At 55.0% G+C, this 12,455-nt stretch overlaps 1 protein-coding gene across 3 annotated transcripts; it reads right to left on the bottom strand.

Annotated features, from left to right (window-relative positions):
* Positions 1-641: 641 nt before the first annotated feature.
* ALPI (alkaline phosphatase, intestinal) lies at positions 642-6,340 on the bottom strand. 3 transcript variants are annotated; one of them, XM_045078905.1, is made up of 13 exons: positions 5,294-6,340; positions 4,821-4,920; positions 4,327-4,404; positions 4,128-4,244; positions 3,913-4,028; positions 3,548-3,722; positions 3,297-3,469; positions 2,914-3,048; positions 2,756-2,828; positions 2,487-2,621; positions 2,209-2,400; positions 1,888-2,010; positions 642-1,757 (listed from the first exon to the last, which is right to left on the bottom strand). In XM_045078905.1, the coding sequence occupies exons 3-13, from the start codon at positions 4,400-4,402 to the stop codon at positions 1,456-1,458; spliced, it is 1,617 nt and encodes a 538-aa protein (XP_044934840.1). In that variant the 5' UTR covers positions 4,403-4,404; positions 4,821-4,920; positions 5,294-6,340; the 3' UTR covers positions 642-1,455. The 3 variants fall into 3 exon arrangements, with proteins under 3 accessions (XP_044934840.1, XP_044934841.1, XP_044934839.1); XM_045078906.1 differs by lacking the exon at positions 5,294-6,340 and having other exon boundaries at positions 4,821-4,933; XM_045078904.1 differs by lacking the exons at positions 4,821-4,920; positions 5,294-6,340 and having other exon boundaries at positions 4,327-4,531.
* Between the last annotated feature and the right edge of the window lie 6,115 nt (positions 6,341-12,455).

Genomic DNA, 12,455 nt, shown 5'->3' with positions numbered 1-12,455 from the left:
TAAAATTTATTTAAAAATATAGGTAATTTCACTTTCATAAATTCTTTTCAATGTTCCACTAGGGTGGGTTAGATACTCTACAAGTACATCTATATTGGAGTGGGTGCTCCCGAATATTTTTGGACAGAGGTCAGAAGTGTTTGGAGTCTGCACCTCTCCTCTGGTTTTCCAGCTCCCACCTCTACCTCCTTCCCGCAAACAAAAACAAAACAAAATGAAACAAAACTCTTATCCCTAAAATAATCAGTGATATTTTCCAAGAGTCAGGTCATGTTATGCCCCTGCTCAAAGACCTCCAGTCACATACCACACTTTGGATAAAGTTCAAAATCCTCACCCACCTGTTCCTATCCTTTCTTATGTCTCAGGTTTTACCCCCTCCCCTACCCCACCCTAACTCTCTGATCCAGCTATAGGCCTGGACTAGCACTTGCCGATTGCTGCTCAGGGCCTTTGCAAGGCTGTTCCTCCTACATGACTCAAGCCCTCACTTCCTTGTCTTCACTTCACTGCCTGCACCTCAGGCAGCCCCTCCCTGACCTCCTGATCTGAATTATCCACCCCATCCTCTCAGTCACAGACATCCTTCTGTGCTCCCACATGCTAATGATTTTTCTTTCTAGAATGTATCACTACTGGCATTACACTGCACAATGGTTTATTTGATTATTGCTTTGTCTCTCTCAGTAGAATAGAGGCATGGGGAGGAGAGGGAATCTCCTCTCCTCACAGACCTGTGCCCAGCATCTAGATGGTCTCCTAGAAGGTACAAGGGTTGCTCCAGGACTGCCTGCTCTGCCTGCTCCTTGGGTCTCTCAGCCTGGAATGGGCATTGGGGCATGAACATCAGCAGCTAAGTGACTTGGGACAAGTCTCTCCATTCTGTGTCAGCGTCTCCTCTCTGTGTAATAGTACTGGGCCCCAGGAGTGGCCATGGTGCATGGTACTGCAACCCGGCCCCAGCAGTCTCCTCGGCCACCTTGCAGGGTCCTTTGCGGGGTGAGAGGAAGCCACCGTTTTCCGGGCACCCGGACATGCCCGAGTCCTCGTCCCCAAGGTGCTGTGAAGACCGAGGCCTAGAAACGTGTGTGCTGCGGGGTCCGGTCGAGTCGTGGCCCTGAGGGGGACACCTCTGGCATGGTGCCCGCCTGGTGTTCGGGCAGGGCAACCTGCCGGGCAGAGTCTGGTGGTCAGAGCACCCCCGTCCTTACCCTGGCGTTGACTTTGGGGGATCGAGAACAGCCCACGGGGGGCCCGTGGGTGCCCCGGAAATCCGCCATTGCAGCCCACTGGGGGCCGGGCGGCCCGCACCCGGGTGAAAGTCTGGGGGCGGGGCCCGCGCTGCGAGGGAAGGGCCTCCGGGGGCTGGGCCTAGGGCTGGAGGAGGGGCCGGGGTCTGGGGGAAGGGGATAGAGGGGGCGGGTGGGAGGGGGCGGGATCCGGGGGCTCGGGGGATTAGGGTGTGGCACCTGCCAGCAGCCCCAGCAGCAGCGCCCCCGCCAGCAGCGGCAGCGACAGAGGCGCACCGGCCGGGCCGGGGGGCGCGGCGTCGTTGGGGGAGGCCGAGGGCGGCAGGCCGCAGTCGGTGTAGGGCTCGAGGCAGGCGGCGAAGGCCATGACGTGCGCCACGAAGCTCTGCTCCTGCACGCCGTGCACCAGGTGCGCCTGCGGGCCGCGCGCGAACACCGCCACGTCTTCGCCGCCGTGAGTCTCGGAGGCAAGGGGCGCCACGGCCTGCTGCTTGTAAGTGGGGTCCCCTGGCCGGAGAGTGGGGCTTCAGGGCAGGCGGGGCGGGCGGCCTCCCTCTCCCGCGAGCTACCCACCATGCCGGCCTCCTGCCCCCCCCCCCCGCCCCTAAGGACCGCCCCGCCTCCCCGCGGCGCTCACTGCTCTGGCTGTCCTTGACGTTGGGCCGGGGGGTCCCCGTGAGCGCGTATAGGCCGCCCGGGCCGTTGCCGTAAAGGATGGAGGTGTAGGTCTTGTTGTCTAGGGCTATGCTGGGGGCCAGCCCTGCAGGGGGGAAGGGACCTGCTGAGCACCCCCACCGCAGTGAGGGCCCCCTGCGTGCCCAGCCCAGTCCTCACAAGGCCCCGATGAGACGGTGGCTACTACTCCATTTGACAGGTGAGGAAACTGCTACTCAGAGCCATTTCTGCCATATAATCTGGGAAACAGCTCTGGCTACCGCAAATGGAGCGCCCTGCCTACCGAAAATGGAGCTCCCCCGCAGTGTGTAGCCACCAAAAGAGAAGACGTGAGAGTGGTCAGCGGTGACAAGGGTCAGGGTGTCCTGCTCGCTTGTGATCTGGCTGGCCTTGTCGATGGCGGAATCAAACATGACCGCCTCTGTCAGTGCCAGATAAGCCGTGCCGTCATGATGACCGTGGTCGATGCGGCCTCCTGCAAGCAGGGCACATGGAAGGCGGACAGTCCCCAGCTGCCCTGACCAGTCCCACTCCTCTGATCTGCAAGGGGCTGCTGCTCACCCTCCACGAAGAGGTAGAAGCCACGGGGGTTCCTGCTTAGCAGGCGCACTGCCACCTCTGTCATCTCCATCAGGGACGGGTCCTGGGTTGTGTTTCGGTAGATATCATACTTTGTGTCTCCCGGCTCGAAGAGGCCTGTGGGAAGGGGGGCCAGTGGTGACTGGCTGGGGAGTGGGGAGAGTCCATGACCTGAACATCTGCGTTATCTTTGGCTTTCTGGGGACCAGGGAGGCAAGGGTGGGGAAAGTGGGGGTATCTGGGGTCATTACCCATGAGGTGTGTTACAGAGGGGTCCTGGGATGCCTCCATGAGCGCCGAGCGATTCCACACATACCGGGCACCCTGGGAGGGGCAGAACTGAGACTCAGTCCATAGCCCTCTGATCCTTGTCCCTGCTGTACCCCTTGCACCTCCAGGCCCCCATCACCTGGTACTTGGCCAGCCACTCCTGCACCAAGTTCCGCCCATCCAACCTGACTCCGTTCTGTCTGGTGTCACTTGGATACTCAGGGTCTGGAGTCCCCTTGGGGAACATGTACTTTCGGCCTCCACCCAGGATCACCTGTGGCCAAAGGATTGGGCAGGTGGGATTGGGCCCTGGCTGGCCCTTTGCTCCCTTCTCTGACAGCCCCTAGTGCCCCGACCAGGTCTGTGGGTATGGCCTAGGCCCAGCTGTACTTTCTCCACCACCCCCGCCCCCTTCCCCAAGCCCCTGGAGACCCTGCCAGGCCCCAGAGCTCAGGCTGTCAGTGACTGGGACTGTGGTCCCTATGGGCACCTCGCCTCCCACCCTTGCCCTTCATGTCCCACATCAATGTCCACGTTGGAGATGAGCTGCTGGGCGATGTCCTGGCATCCCTCCTCCAGCGCCTTGGTGGGCATGTCGCTGTCTGAGTACCAGTTGCGGTTCACTACATGGGCGTATGTGCCAGCTGGGGAGGCGTGCTGCACTCTCGTGGTGGTCACCACCCCGACTGACTTCCCTGTGGGGGGCAGAGGTCAGCATGAGTCCCTGAGGTCTCTGATCCTGCCTCTGCCCATGAAGCTGGCCCCAAGCCCACCTGCTTTCTTGGCCCGCTTCATTACGGAAGTGACTTCATTGCCCCTCGTTGTCTTGCACTGGTTCAAGCGGGCGGCTGCACTCACACCAATGGTCTGGTAGTTGGCCTTGACCCCGCACAGGTAGGCTGTGGCTGTGCCTGCACTGTCTGGCACCTGTCTGTCCACGTTGTACGTCTGGGGACAGAGATGCCCTCGGGTTCTGACACCGACAGATGCCCAAGATCCTACCCAGGCCCCAGGGCCCACCCTCGCTGCCCTAGTGCCCCCAAATTCAGTCTCCAGATCTCCTGGGGCCTCCCCTCCTGCCACTTTCCCCACCCCTGCCCCTCTAGTGGCGGGCATCCTGAGGCCACCCAGCCCTTACCTTGGATAGAGCCAGGTACGGAAAGTGGTCCATGGCCAGGGGTGTCTCAGGTCCCAGTTTGCCATTTATTTGCCCCTTTAGGATCCGAGTGGCTGTCACTGTGGGCACTCCCATCCCTAAAGGAGCACACCTTGTCAGGGTTGGTTTGTGGCCACTGGCAGGTTGGGGTGCCAGGGCTACAGGGGCCACAGGCATGGCCAGCCTTGTGCACTCACCATCCCCCAAGAAGAGAATGAGGTTCTTAGCAGCTGTCTGGATGGGCTGCAGCTTCTTCGCAGTGTCCAGGGCCTGCGCCGCCTGGCGGTTCCAGAAGGCTGGGTCCTCCTCCTCCACTGACCAAGGGGAGAGGGGAGGCCAGGTCAGTCCTGGGGGAGGACTCTATGTGTGGGGGGAAGCTGGGAGGTGCTTCCTTACCTGGGAAGGCGCCAAGGGCCAGCCGTGGCCTCAGGCCCAGCAGCAGCAGCAGCAGCAGCACCCAGACCCCCTGCATGCCTGTGGGGTGGCGGGAGGGCGGCTTAGCTAGGACTCTGGGCAGGCTGGAACCCCAGGAGGGCCAGAACTTGGGTTCAAGCTGCAGTACAAGCCACCTGGGCTTTAGTCTGGGCAGGACTTTGTCCCTGGCTGTAAAAGGCTCCATGTCCCTCCCATTGCCCCAGGTGGCCACCCTGGCCCAGCCCCGCAGGTGATGTGAAGTCCCGCTGCCAGGAGGGAAGTGGCAGGGTGTGGCCAAGCAAGCCCAGGGGCATGGGGCCTCGAGAAGGCAGATCTGTCCAGCACAGCAGAATCCTAGCTGTCACCCCAAGGTTGGAGGGGCATTTGGGGCACATCCCCTTTTGGGGGAGGAGCGTTTGCCGTGTCCATCCCAACCCTTTGCTCACATAGTCTTGTGGGAGAACCGTCACTCCTACCTTTGCCTCATGTGTTCAGTCTTCGAAAGTCCGCTTTGGGCAGGCTCCATGTGGGCGCTGAGGGAGCCTGAGCCAGGGGCCTGGGTCTGGCTTCCCAATGCTGCGAGACCCCGAGACATGGGAAAAGAGGCAATGTGGGATGGCCGGGCTTCTGACCAGCCTTGGCGGGGGCAGGTGGGGAGGATGTTGGGCTCAGAGCACACCCGGAGTCTGGACCTAGACTTCCTGGGCTGGGAAAAGGCTGGGACTTTTGTGGTGACAGAGCAGATCCCTGCCTGTGTGTCCAGTTACTGGAGCCAGGCCGGCCTCGTAAGGGCGCGTGTGCATGCACGCACGTGCGTGTGTGTGTGTGTGTGGGGGGGGGTGGGTGGCAGGCAGGGGTGGGGCCCAGCGAACTGAGGTTGATCTCTCCTCCCTTGGACAGGCAGTTGGAACCCAGGGGTGAGTCTTTTCTCTCCAGGGCCCACACATACCCACAGGTGTAGCTTCTGTTAGGGAGTTAAGAGGTTTCAGTAGCTAGGCTGGGTTCAAAAGCCTTCCTCCAATCCCTCCATCGCATCTTCTAGGCATCTATCCAAAAAAATTCAAAGCAAGGTCTGGAAGAGATATTTGTACCCTCATGTTCATGGTAGCACTGTTCACAGGATCCATAAGGGGCAGGCAACCCAAATGTCCATCACCAGGTGAATGTATAACGAAGATATGATGTAATGGAACCAAGATCCATGTGATGGAATGTTCTGTAGCCTTAAAAAGGGAGGGAATCCTGTCACGTGCTACACCATGGATGAACCCTGAGGACATGATGCTAAGGGAAATAAGCCAGTCACAGAAGAACAAAGGCTGGGGGACTCTCCTTAAACTAGGTATCTGAAGCTGTCCCATGCCCAGGACTAGCTGCCAGGGGCTAGGAAGAGTTGGGGCCCAGAAGGCCCCTTTGGAGGAGGGTATTCGGTGGGGACAGAGTTTCAGTTTTGAAGCTGGAAATGTTCCGGAGAGCTGCTGTACAACAGCGTGAATATGCTTCCCTGTACCAAACCAAACACAAAATGGTTAAGACGGTAACTTTTATGTTGTGCTTAAAAGATTCAGAGAAGAAAAGCCTTCCTCCCCACTCTGCCCACACCAACAGACGATGTGGCTCTGGTTTGCACTCTGGCCTCCCGGCCACCTGAGCCACGTGTTTGGTCCCCAAAACCAGGTGACTGCCCTGGCCCCTCAGCGTCTCCCTGCCCTGCCCCGCTCTGCTCAGGCAGACCTGCCCTTCCACCAGCTCGCCAACCACATTGACCCGGCTGTCCTCCAAATCTGGGGAGAGATAGATATCCTTCTCGGCCTCTGACTTGTCCCTAGACCCTACTGTCCCCTGTATTATCTTGCTGTGTTAGGAGAAATTCTTGGCTAAAGGTCAGGGGAGACTAACTTCTGGGCAGGTTCTTAATTAATTAATTGGTTCTTTCTACCAGGCAGTAGGTGAAAGGTTGCTCCAAGATAAGTCTTCCTTCCAGTAAGTTCCCCATATCCTTGTTCAATAGGATTTTTTTTTTTTTTTTTTTTTTAGGGGGAGGGAGATAGAGCAAGAGAGCTTCTTGTGCAAGTGGAGGGGGAGAGGCAGAGAGAGAATCTTAAGTGGGCTCCACCCCCAGGGCCAAGCCCCACTGGTTGGCGGGGGGCAGTGCTCTATTTCACAACTCTGAGATCATGACCTGAGCCGAAACTAAGAGATGCTTAACCGACTGAGCCACCCTGGCGCCCTCTCCTATACCTTTTTTAACTGGAATTTTTGACATAAGTTAGAGACTCACACGCAATTTAAGAAATAATACAGAGATCCCCTCCCTGTAGGCTGCCCAATTTCCCCCAATGGTACAAGCCATAGATTTTCAGCAATTCGGATATGTTCCCGTTCACATGTACTCATTCCCCTGGGTATGTAGGTTCTACACTCTCTCACGTGCGTGGGTTCACAAACACCGATGCTAGTGAGATGCCGAACAGCTCCAACCCCACAGACTGGAACAGACCGCTTTTTAACCGCGCCCCCCTCCCTGCCACACCCCTGCTCTGTCTCTAGGCCCTTTCCTGCATTTCTAAAATGTCATTTCAAGTAAATTACATAAATGGAATCCTGCAGTCTTTGGGGGTTGAGTTGTTTTTTTTTTTTTTTTTTTTTTTTTTTTCAACTCAGCAAAATTTCCTGGAAATTCATCCCAACATATTCATTCAGACTTTTTTTTTTGGGGCGGGGGGCATGTGGTTTCATTTCTCCAGAGTACATGCCAGGAATGTGGCTGCTGGCGCTCCTCACAGTGACACAAAGTAGTCAGCAGTTGTGATCAGCCTTGGTTTCTTGTGAATTTTGTTGTGTGCCTGAGTGGGACTGGGGGCCAAGGCCCCCCCGCCCCCCGCCTCCGTCACTGGCAGTCAACAAAGTCTGTTTGTTCACATTCAACACAGCTGCATGGGGCCACGGTGGGGGGGTACTCTGCCCCGAGCCAGTCAGGCCCTGGTGGGCTTAAGTCACCTGTGATGACATGGGTTGTAGTCCTTCCTCTGGGGCCTGGGATTACAAGTCAGCAGGCAGCAAGTGTGTCCTGGTGTGGAGTGAGAGATAATGCCTCTGGGTAACTGTCATCCCAGGTCAGGGGACGCCTGGCCCTGTGATGCCCTGCTCTGTGATGCCCGCGGTCTGCTTGGCCTGGTCTCACTGCTCCCTGGGGAGGAAGGGCCATGGAGGGGAAAAGTTTGCTGAGACAGGTTCTGGAGCTCAGAACGTAGTACATCTAAGGCCTGAGTTCAAGCGCACAGTGGGATACACCTGGTAACTCCAGGGGTTACACTGTGCCAAGTCGCTTGGGAATTTCCTCATGCTGGGAATTTTGATCCTGTGTGAAATAAGCATCAGCTCTGTGTTTGGGGTCTGAGAGGGTTTGCAAAGCCCAAAGACAGGCCCCGGAAGGCAACTGTTAATAACAGGAGCCCATTACACCAGCCTTGGCAACTGAGGTTTGGGAGGGGGCATGGGCCTCTGATGCTCACAGGCCCCTTGCAGCAGCCCTCACCAAACTGACCGCTAGAGGGCTCAGTGAGGGTCCTGGAGGCAAAAACCAGAAGCTGGGCAGCTACGTGGTTTAAAGGGGACAATTTTATACAGTGAAAGTCTCCTGAGCACCCACCATATGTAAATCATGCTGGAGGTCTAGCTGAGTCCATCAGACCCAACCAGTGAGGGGCTTCCTGTCTAGAAGGGGGGGGGTGATACATAAACTGAATTCTGTTCCTGGACACTGTCCCAGGGAAAGAATGGGGGTTCCCCTGAGCAGAGTCAGACCCTCTTGGAGAGGAGCAGGAAGTATTGGCAGGGGGAGGGGGTGGTGGATTTGGGCAGGACAGAAGCCTGCGTGTAATGCCCATTGACAGATTGGGGCTGGGCTGTGCCTGGGAGCGGGTGCAGCTGGAGGGACACATGAAGAGGAGGTGCTTGTGGGGTGGGGAGTGGGAAGCCTAGGCAGGGGCGGGTGAGGAGTCACTGGCAGAGGAAAGATGACGAACACAGTGGAGGAAGGATGTTGGCACATCATGTGACTTTCTGTACTTTGGCCTGAGGGATCCGCCCTCTCCTTGGTGCCTGCCCTCCCTGCTGGCTCCCTCCCTGCAATGCCCCTCACAACAGCCACACTCCAAATCCCTCTTCTGTGACAGTCATTGTCTGCCAGCCCCTCTCCAGTCTGCCTCCCCCAGCTCTGGCTTCTCCTACTGGATGGTTTCTTCACAGAGGGTGGTAACAAAAAGGTGTTCAACGGATGCAGAATTAATCACATTACAGACCCCCAGGTTGCCAAAGACCAAAAAGCATGCTGGGGCCTGGGCTCTCTCTCCATCACTTATAATGAATGGTCCTTTGGTACTTAACCTCTCCCAAGCCTCGATTTCCTCATCTGTGAAATGGGAAAAAGAATAGTAACGACATCCCAGGGCTGTGAGCACAGGGCTGTGAGACAGACGCAGTTCTGGAGGGGGAGGGAAAACTTCTGAATAAAGGCAGATCTTGAACATAAAATTAACTGAAAAAAATAATAAAAATTAAAAGTAGAGTGTGTTTGAAAGCCAGTCGGTCGAATGTCAGACAGAGTGGCTTTTTCCTAGAAAGCAAGTATTTGTAATTAAGGTCTGTGTGGGCAAGGCCTCCTTCTGGGCCATTCCACCTACCTGTGTGGCAGGAACATCTAGGCACTGCCCCTCCACAGGGGAACTTGGGTCATACATATTCAGGGAGTGCAGAAATGGGGACCATCCACCAGCAGGGCGAGAAACACCACCATACCCCTCCCCCATTTAGTTCCTAGGGGCTCAGCCTGTCCCAGGTGGGGGTGCAGGAATGGGCTGGCATTGTGGGCAGAGGCCCAGCCTCCCCACTCTGCCTAGTGGGAGCTGCCACAGGGCCAAGCCATGGCTCAAGGTCATTCTCCTTTGGGTCATGCGGGAATGATACCTCCAAGGCTGACAGGGGCTTTGGTCACGGATGTACAAGGTGAGGGAACGAAAGCTTACTCCCGGAACTGCATTCAGTACTTTAGCTCTGATTTTTCTATCCTAAGAACCAGGAGGACTGTCTTATTTCAACAGCAGCTTGGTTTGAAAATCTATGAAGGTGAAAATCTCCTCAAGGAGACATTTTGCTTCACGTTCTGTCTTGCGCTTCCATTTCTGTAACTTCTTCAATATTTGGCTCAACGCTTTCCAGAACTGAGCAATGAACAATTTATGAACATTAAAGAACACAACACAATTCATGAAACTGTTTGAGTAAAACAACTTTAAGTAAAACAAATTATTAAAATGGGACTTGCCCCCTCTAAAATTGCTTTTATATATTAAAAAAAAAAAAAAAAGCACCACCAAATGATAAAAACTCATAAAGAGAGAAGGTTCAAAAAGATGATCTTGCAGGAAAGTTTTGAATATGTCGCCTGACTCACTTATGTGCAAATTCAAACTCATCATTCCAAGTACTTCATGTACTCTTTCCCCAACCCCCATCTCCAGAATCGTCTTTATTGTTGTGAAAGGCAGCTTTCTCCTTCTCTTCGTCAGGGCTAGCCTCTTTCATCTGCTTCAATATCCCTCTCACCTTCATTGACCCTGAAATCTGTGACTGTGTTCATGAACTGGGACTCTGTAGTCAGTGCTCAGTGGGGGCCTGAAGTTTAGCTCTCGTGCAGAGTCACATTGCATGGGGAGGCCCATAGCCTTACCTGTGGTTCTGTCCCCCCTTCTCTCCCCCCCGCTCCAGCTGCCTTGGCTCAGATGGGGAGCCAGCACAGGCCCTAGGGGCTCCACTGAGACAACCAGTGGGGCCTGTCCCCCACTCAGACTGCCACCTGAGTCTCTAAGTAAAAGGCCTTAGGCAGCATTGGAACTCACTGGGAATATGAGGCCACCTGTCAGCAGGAATTTTATCTTACTTACTGGAATGATGGACTGTTTACTATCCCTGTTGCTGAATGTACAAAAAGCCTTTTAAACCAACTGTAGATCCATTCCTGCTAAGAAAAAAGATTTTAGCGGTGGGGGGGGGGGAGTTGTTTGGGTTTTTATTCTTATCCAAGTTATACACGAATATAATTTAAATTACCAAAATGCTCTGTAAGTTTAGGTTAAAAAAACAACAACAAACAGCGGTTCCCTGTCTCCCTCCCTGCATTTTTCCATCTCTGAGGCAACTACTTTCCTCTTTTGGCTTTCTGTTGGTTATTTATCACTGTTTCTAAATCATTTCTTCATTTTCCCATCATAAGCTCTATCTATTGACACATTCTACTGATCTTCTATTCTTGGTTATCTAGAATCAGCCCCAAACAACCTCACACATTTATTGGATCACAGATCTGCAGTCTGGGCAGGGCTTGGAGAGGACAGTGTGTGTCTGATCAACGGGGCTTCGGCTGGTTGGGACCGCTTCCAAGATGGCTCCATCACAGGGCTAAGGAGCTGGCTTCCTTCCATGTGGGCTTCTCTATGGAGTCGCTTGAGCTTCCTCACAACATGGCAGCTGGATTCCAAGAGCCAGGGAGTAGAAGCTTCCAGGTCCTTAAGGCCTGGGTCTCGAAACTGGCCCAGGGTCACTTACACCACATTTCTGCTTCTTAGCGGCCACCGAGCCCGTCGAGATTTAAGGGGGAGGCACAGAGACTCCTTTGCATTTATTGTATTTATGTTTATTTAGCAGTTTCATTGAGGTATAATGGACAAATTGTAATTGTATATATCTAAGACGTACAACTTGATGATTTGATATATGGACACTGTGCAGTGATCACCACTGTCAAGCTCATTAACATTATCCGTCACCTCAGAGCGATCACATTCTTTCCGTGGTGAGTACGCTGAAGATGGACCTGCTCTGCGGCTTTCCAGCCCACAGCACCGTGTTGTTAACAACACCACCGTGTTGTGTAGTAGCAGATCCCCAGACTAGTTTATCTTACAACTGAAACTTCATCCCCAACATCTCCCCATTCTTCCTCCCTGCCTTGGCCCTGGAAAGCAGCCTTCTCCTCTGCTTTTATGTGTTTGATTCTCGTAGACTCCACACATAGGCGAGGACATGCGGTGTTTGTCTCAAGCCGGGCCCGTTTCACTCAGCAGAACAGCCTCCAGGTGCATCCACGCTGCCACAACTGGCAGGATGTCCTTCTCATAGCTGGACCATATTTCATTGTGTGTACATAACATATTTTCTTTACCGGAGGCTGTTGCCCCGTCTAGGCGGCTGTGAGTTCTGCTTCCCACCCACTGTGTGGTTCTAACCCACCGCACGACTCTGCCTCATGCTCTCAATTCCCAGTAGCGGCATCTGAGGCTCTCTTGTCCCCAGAAGGAGTCTGAACTCTGGCCTCTGCTGTCCCCACCCCTCATCTGCCCCGTCCATCCCCCGTTGTCCCCTAGGGCGCTCCTCTTTGCCTCCTCTGGTGGGAGCCATTCTTGCCTGTGCCTCCAGCACCTGTCCATGCCAGCTCTGTCCCATCTTGGATCCGCTCCCTCTCTCAGGCCCTCATCTCACCTGGAATGTCACAGCCCCTCTAGCCTGAGCTCCTGTCCTGTGGCATCACTGCTCTGCACTCGTGGTAGCTACAGCAGGCGTCTGCTGCTATGTCTCCTCGGGGGAGGAGACATAGCCTCTTCCTGGGCCCTGGTCCCCAGGTTCTTGCCCATCCCTCCCAACTGCCAGGGACCACAGGAGCTCCCACTCAAGGTACCATGACAGCTCTCTGATGGGCCAGGGCTGGGCAACCACCCCACTTTTTCCTGGGGTCTTAGAGCTGGGAGGGTGGGCTGCAAGATACAGAAGGTAGACACTTCCAGAAGGTCACCATGGGGGAAGTGATCTACACCAGGAGAAAATGAGGCAGAAACAGAGAAGGGCACAGGGCCACCCCAGGTGACTTGGAGGTGTGGTGCCTCCCTGTCTCCCCAACATGGGCTTTCCTGCCCTCCTCTGGTAGTTCTGTCCAGCCTTCCCTTCTTCCCAGAGCCACTTTGCACTGGGTTTCTTTCCTACATAATCAAAAGACAGGAGTCCTCCTGAAGCCTCAGGACCCCTCTCTCTCTGGCTCCTCCTTCCCAGGCTCCTCG

Source organism: Mustela putorius, unplaced genomic scaffold (genome assembly GCF_011764305.1).
Source record: "Mustela putorius furo isolate JIRA1106 unplaced genomic scaffold, ASM1176430v1.1 tig00000275_pilon_pilon_pilon, whole genome shotgun sequence".
In the NCBI taxonomy this organism is placed as follows: domain Eukaryota; kingdom Metazoa; phylum Chordata; class Mammalia; order Carnivora; family Mustelidae; genus Mustela; species Mustela putorius.
Note: the sequence above shows the minus strand (reverse complement) of the source record. Positions and strands in the feature narration are given on the sequence as shown.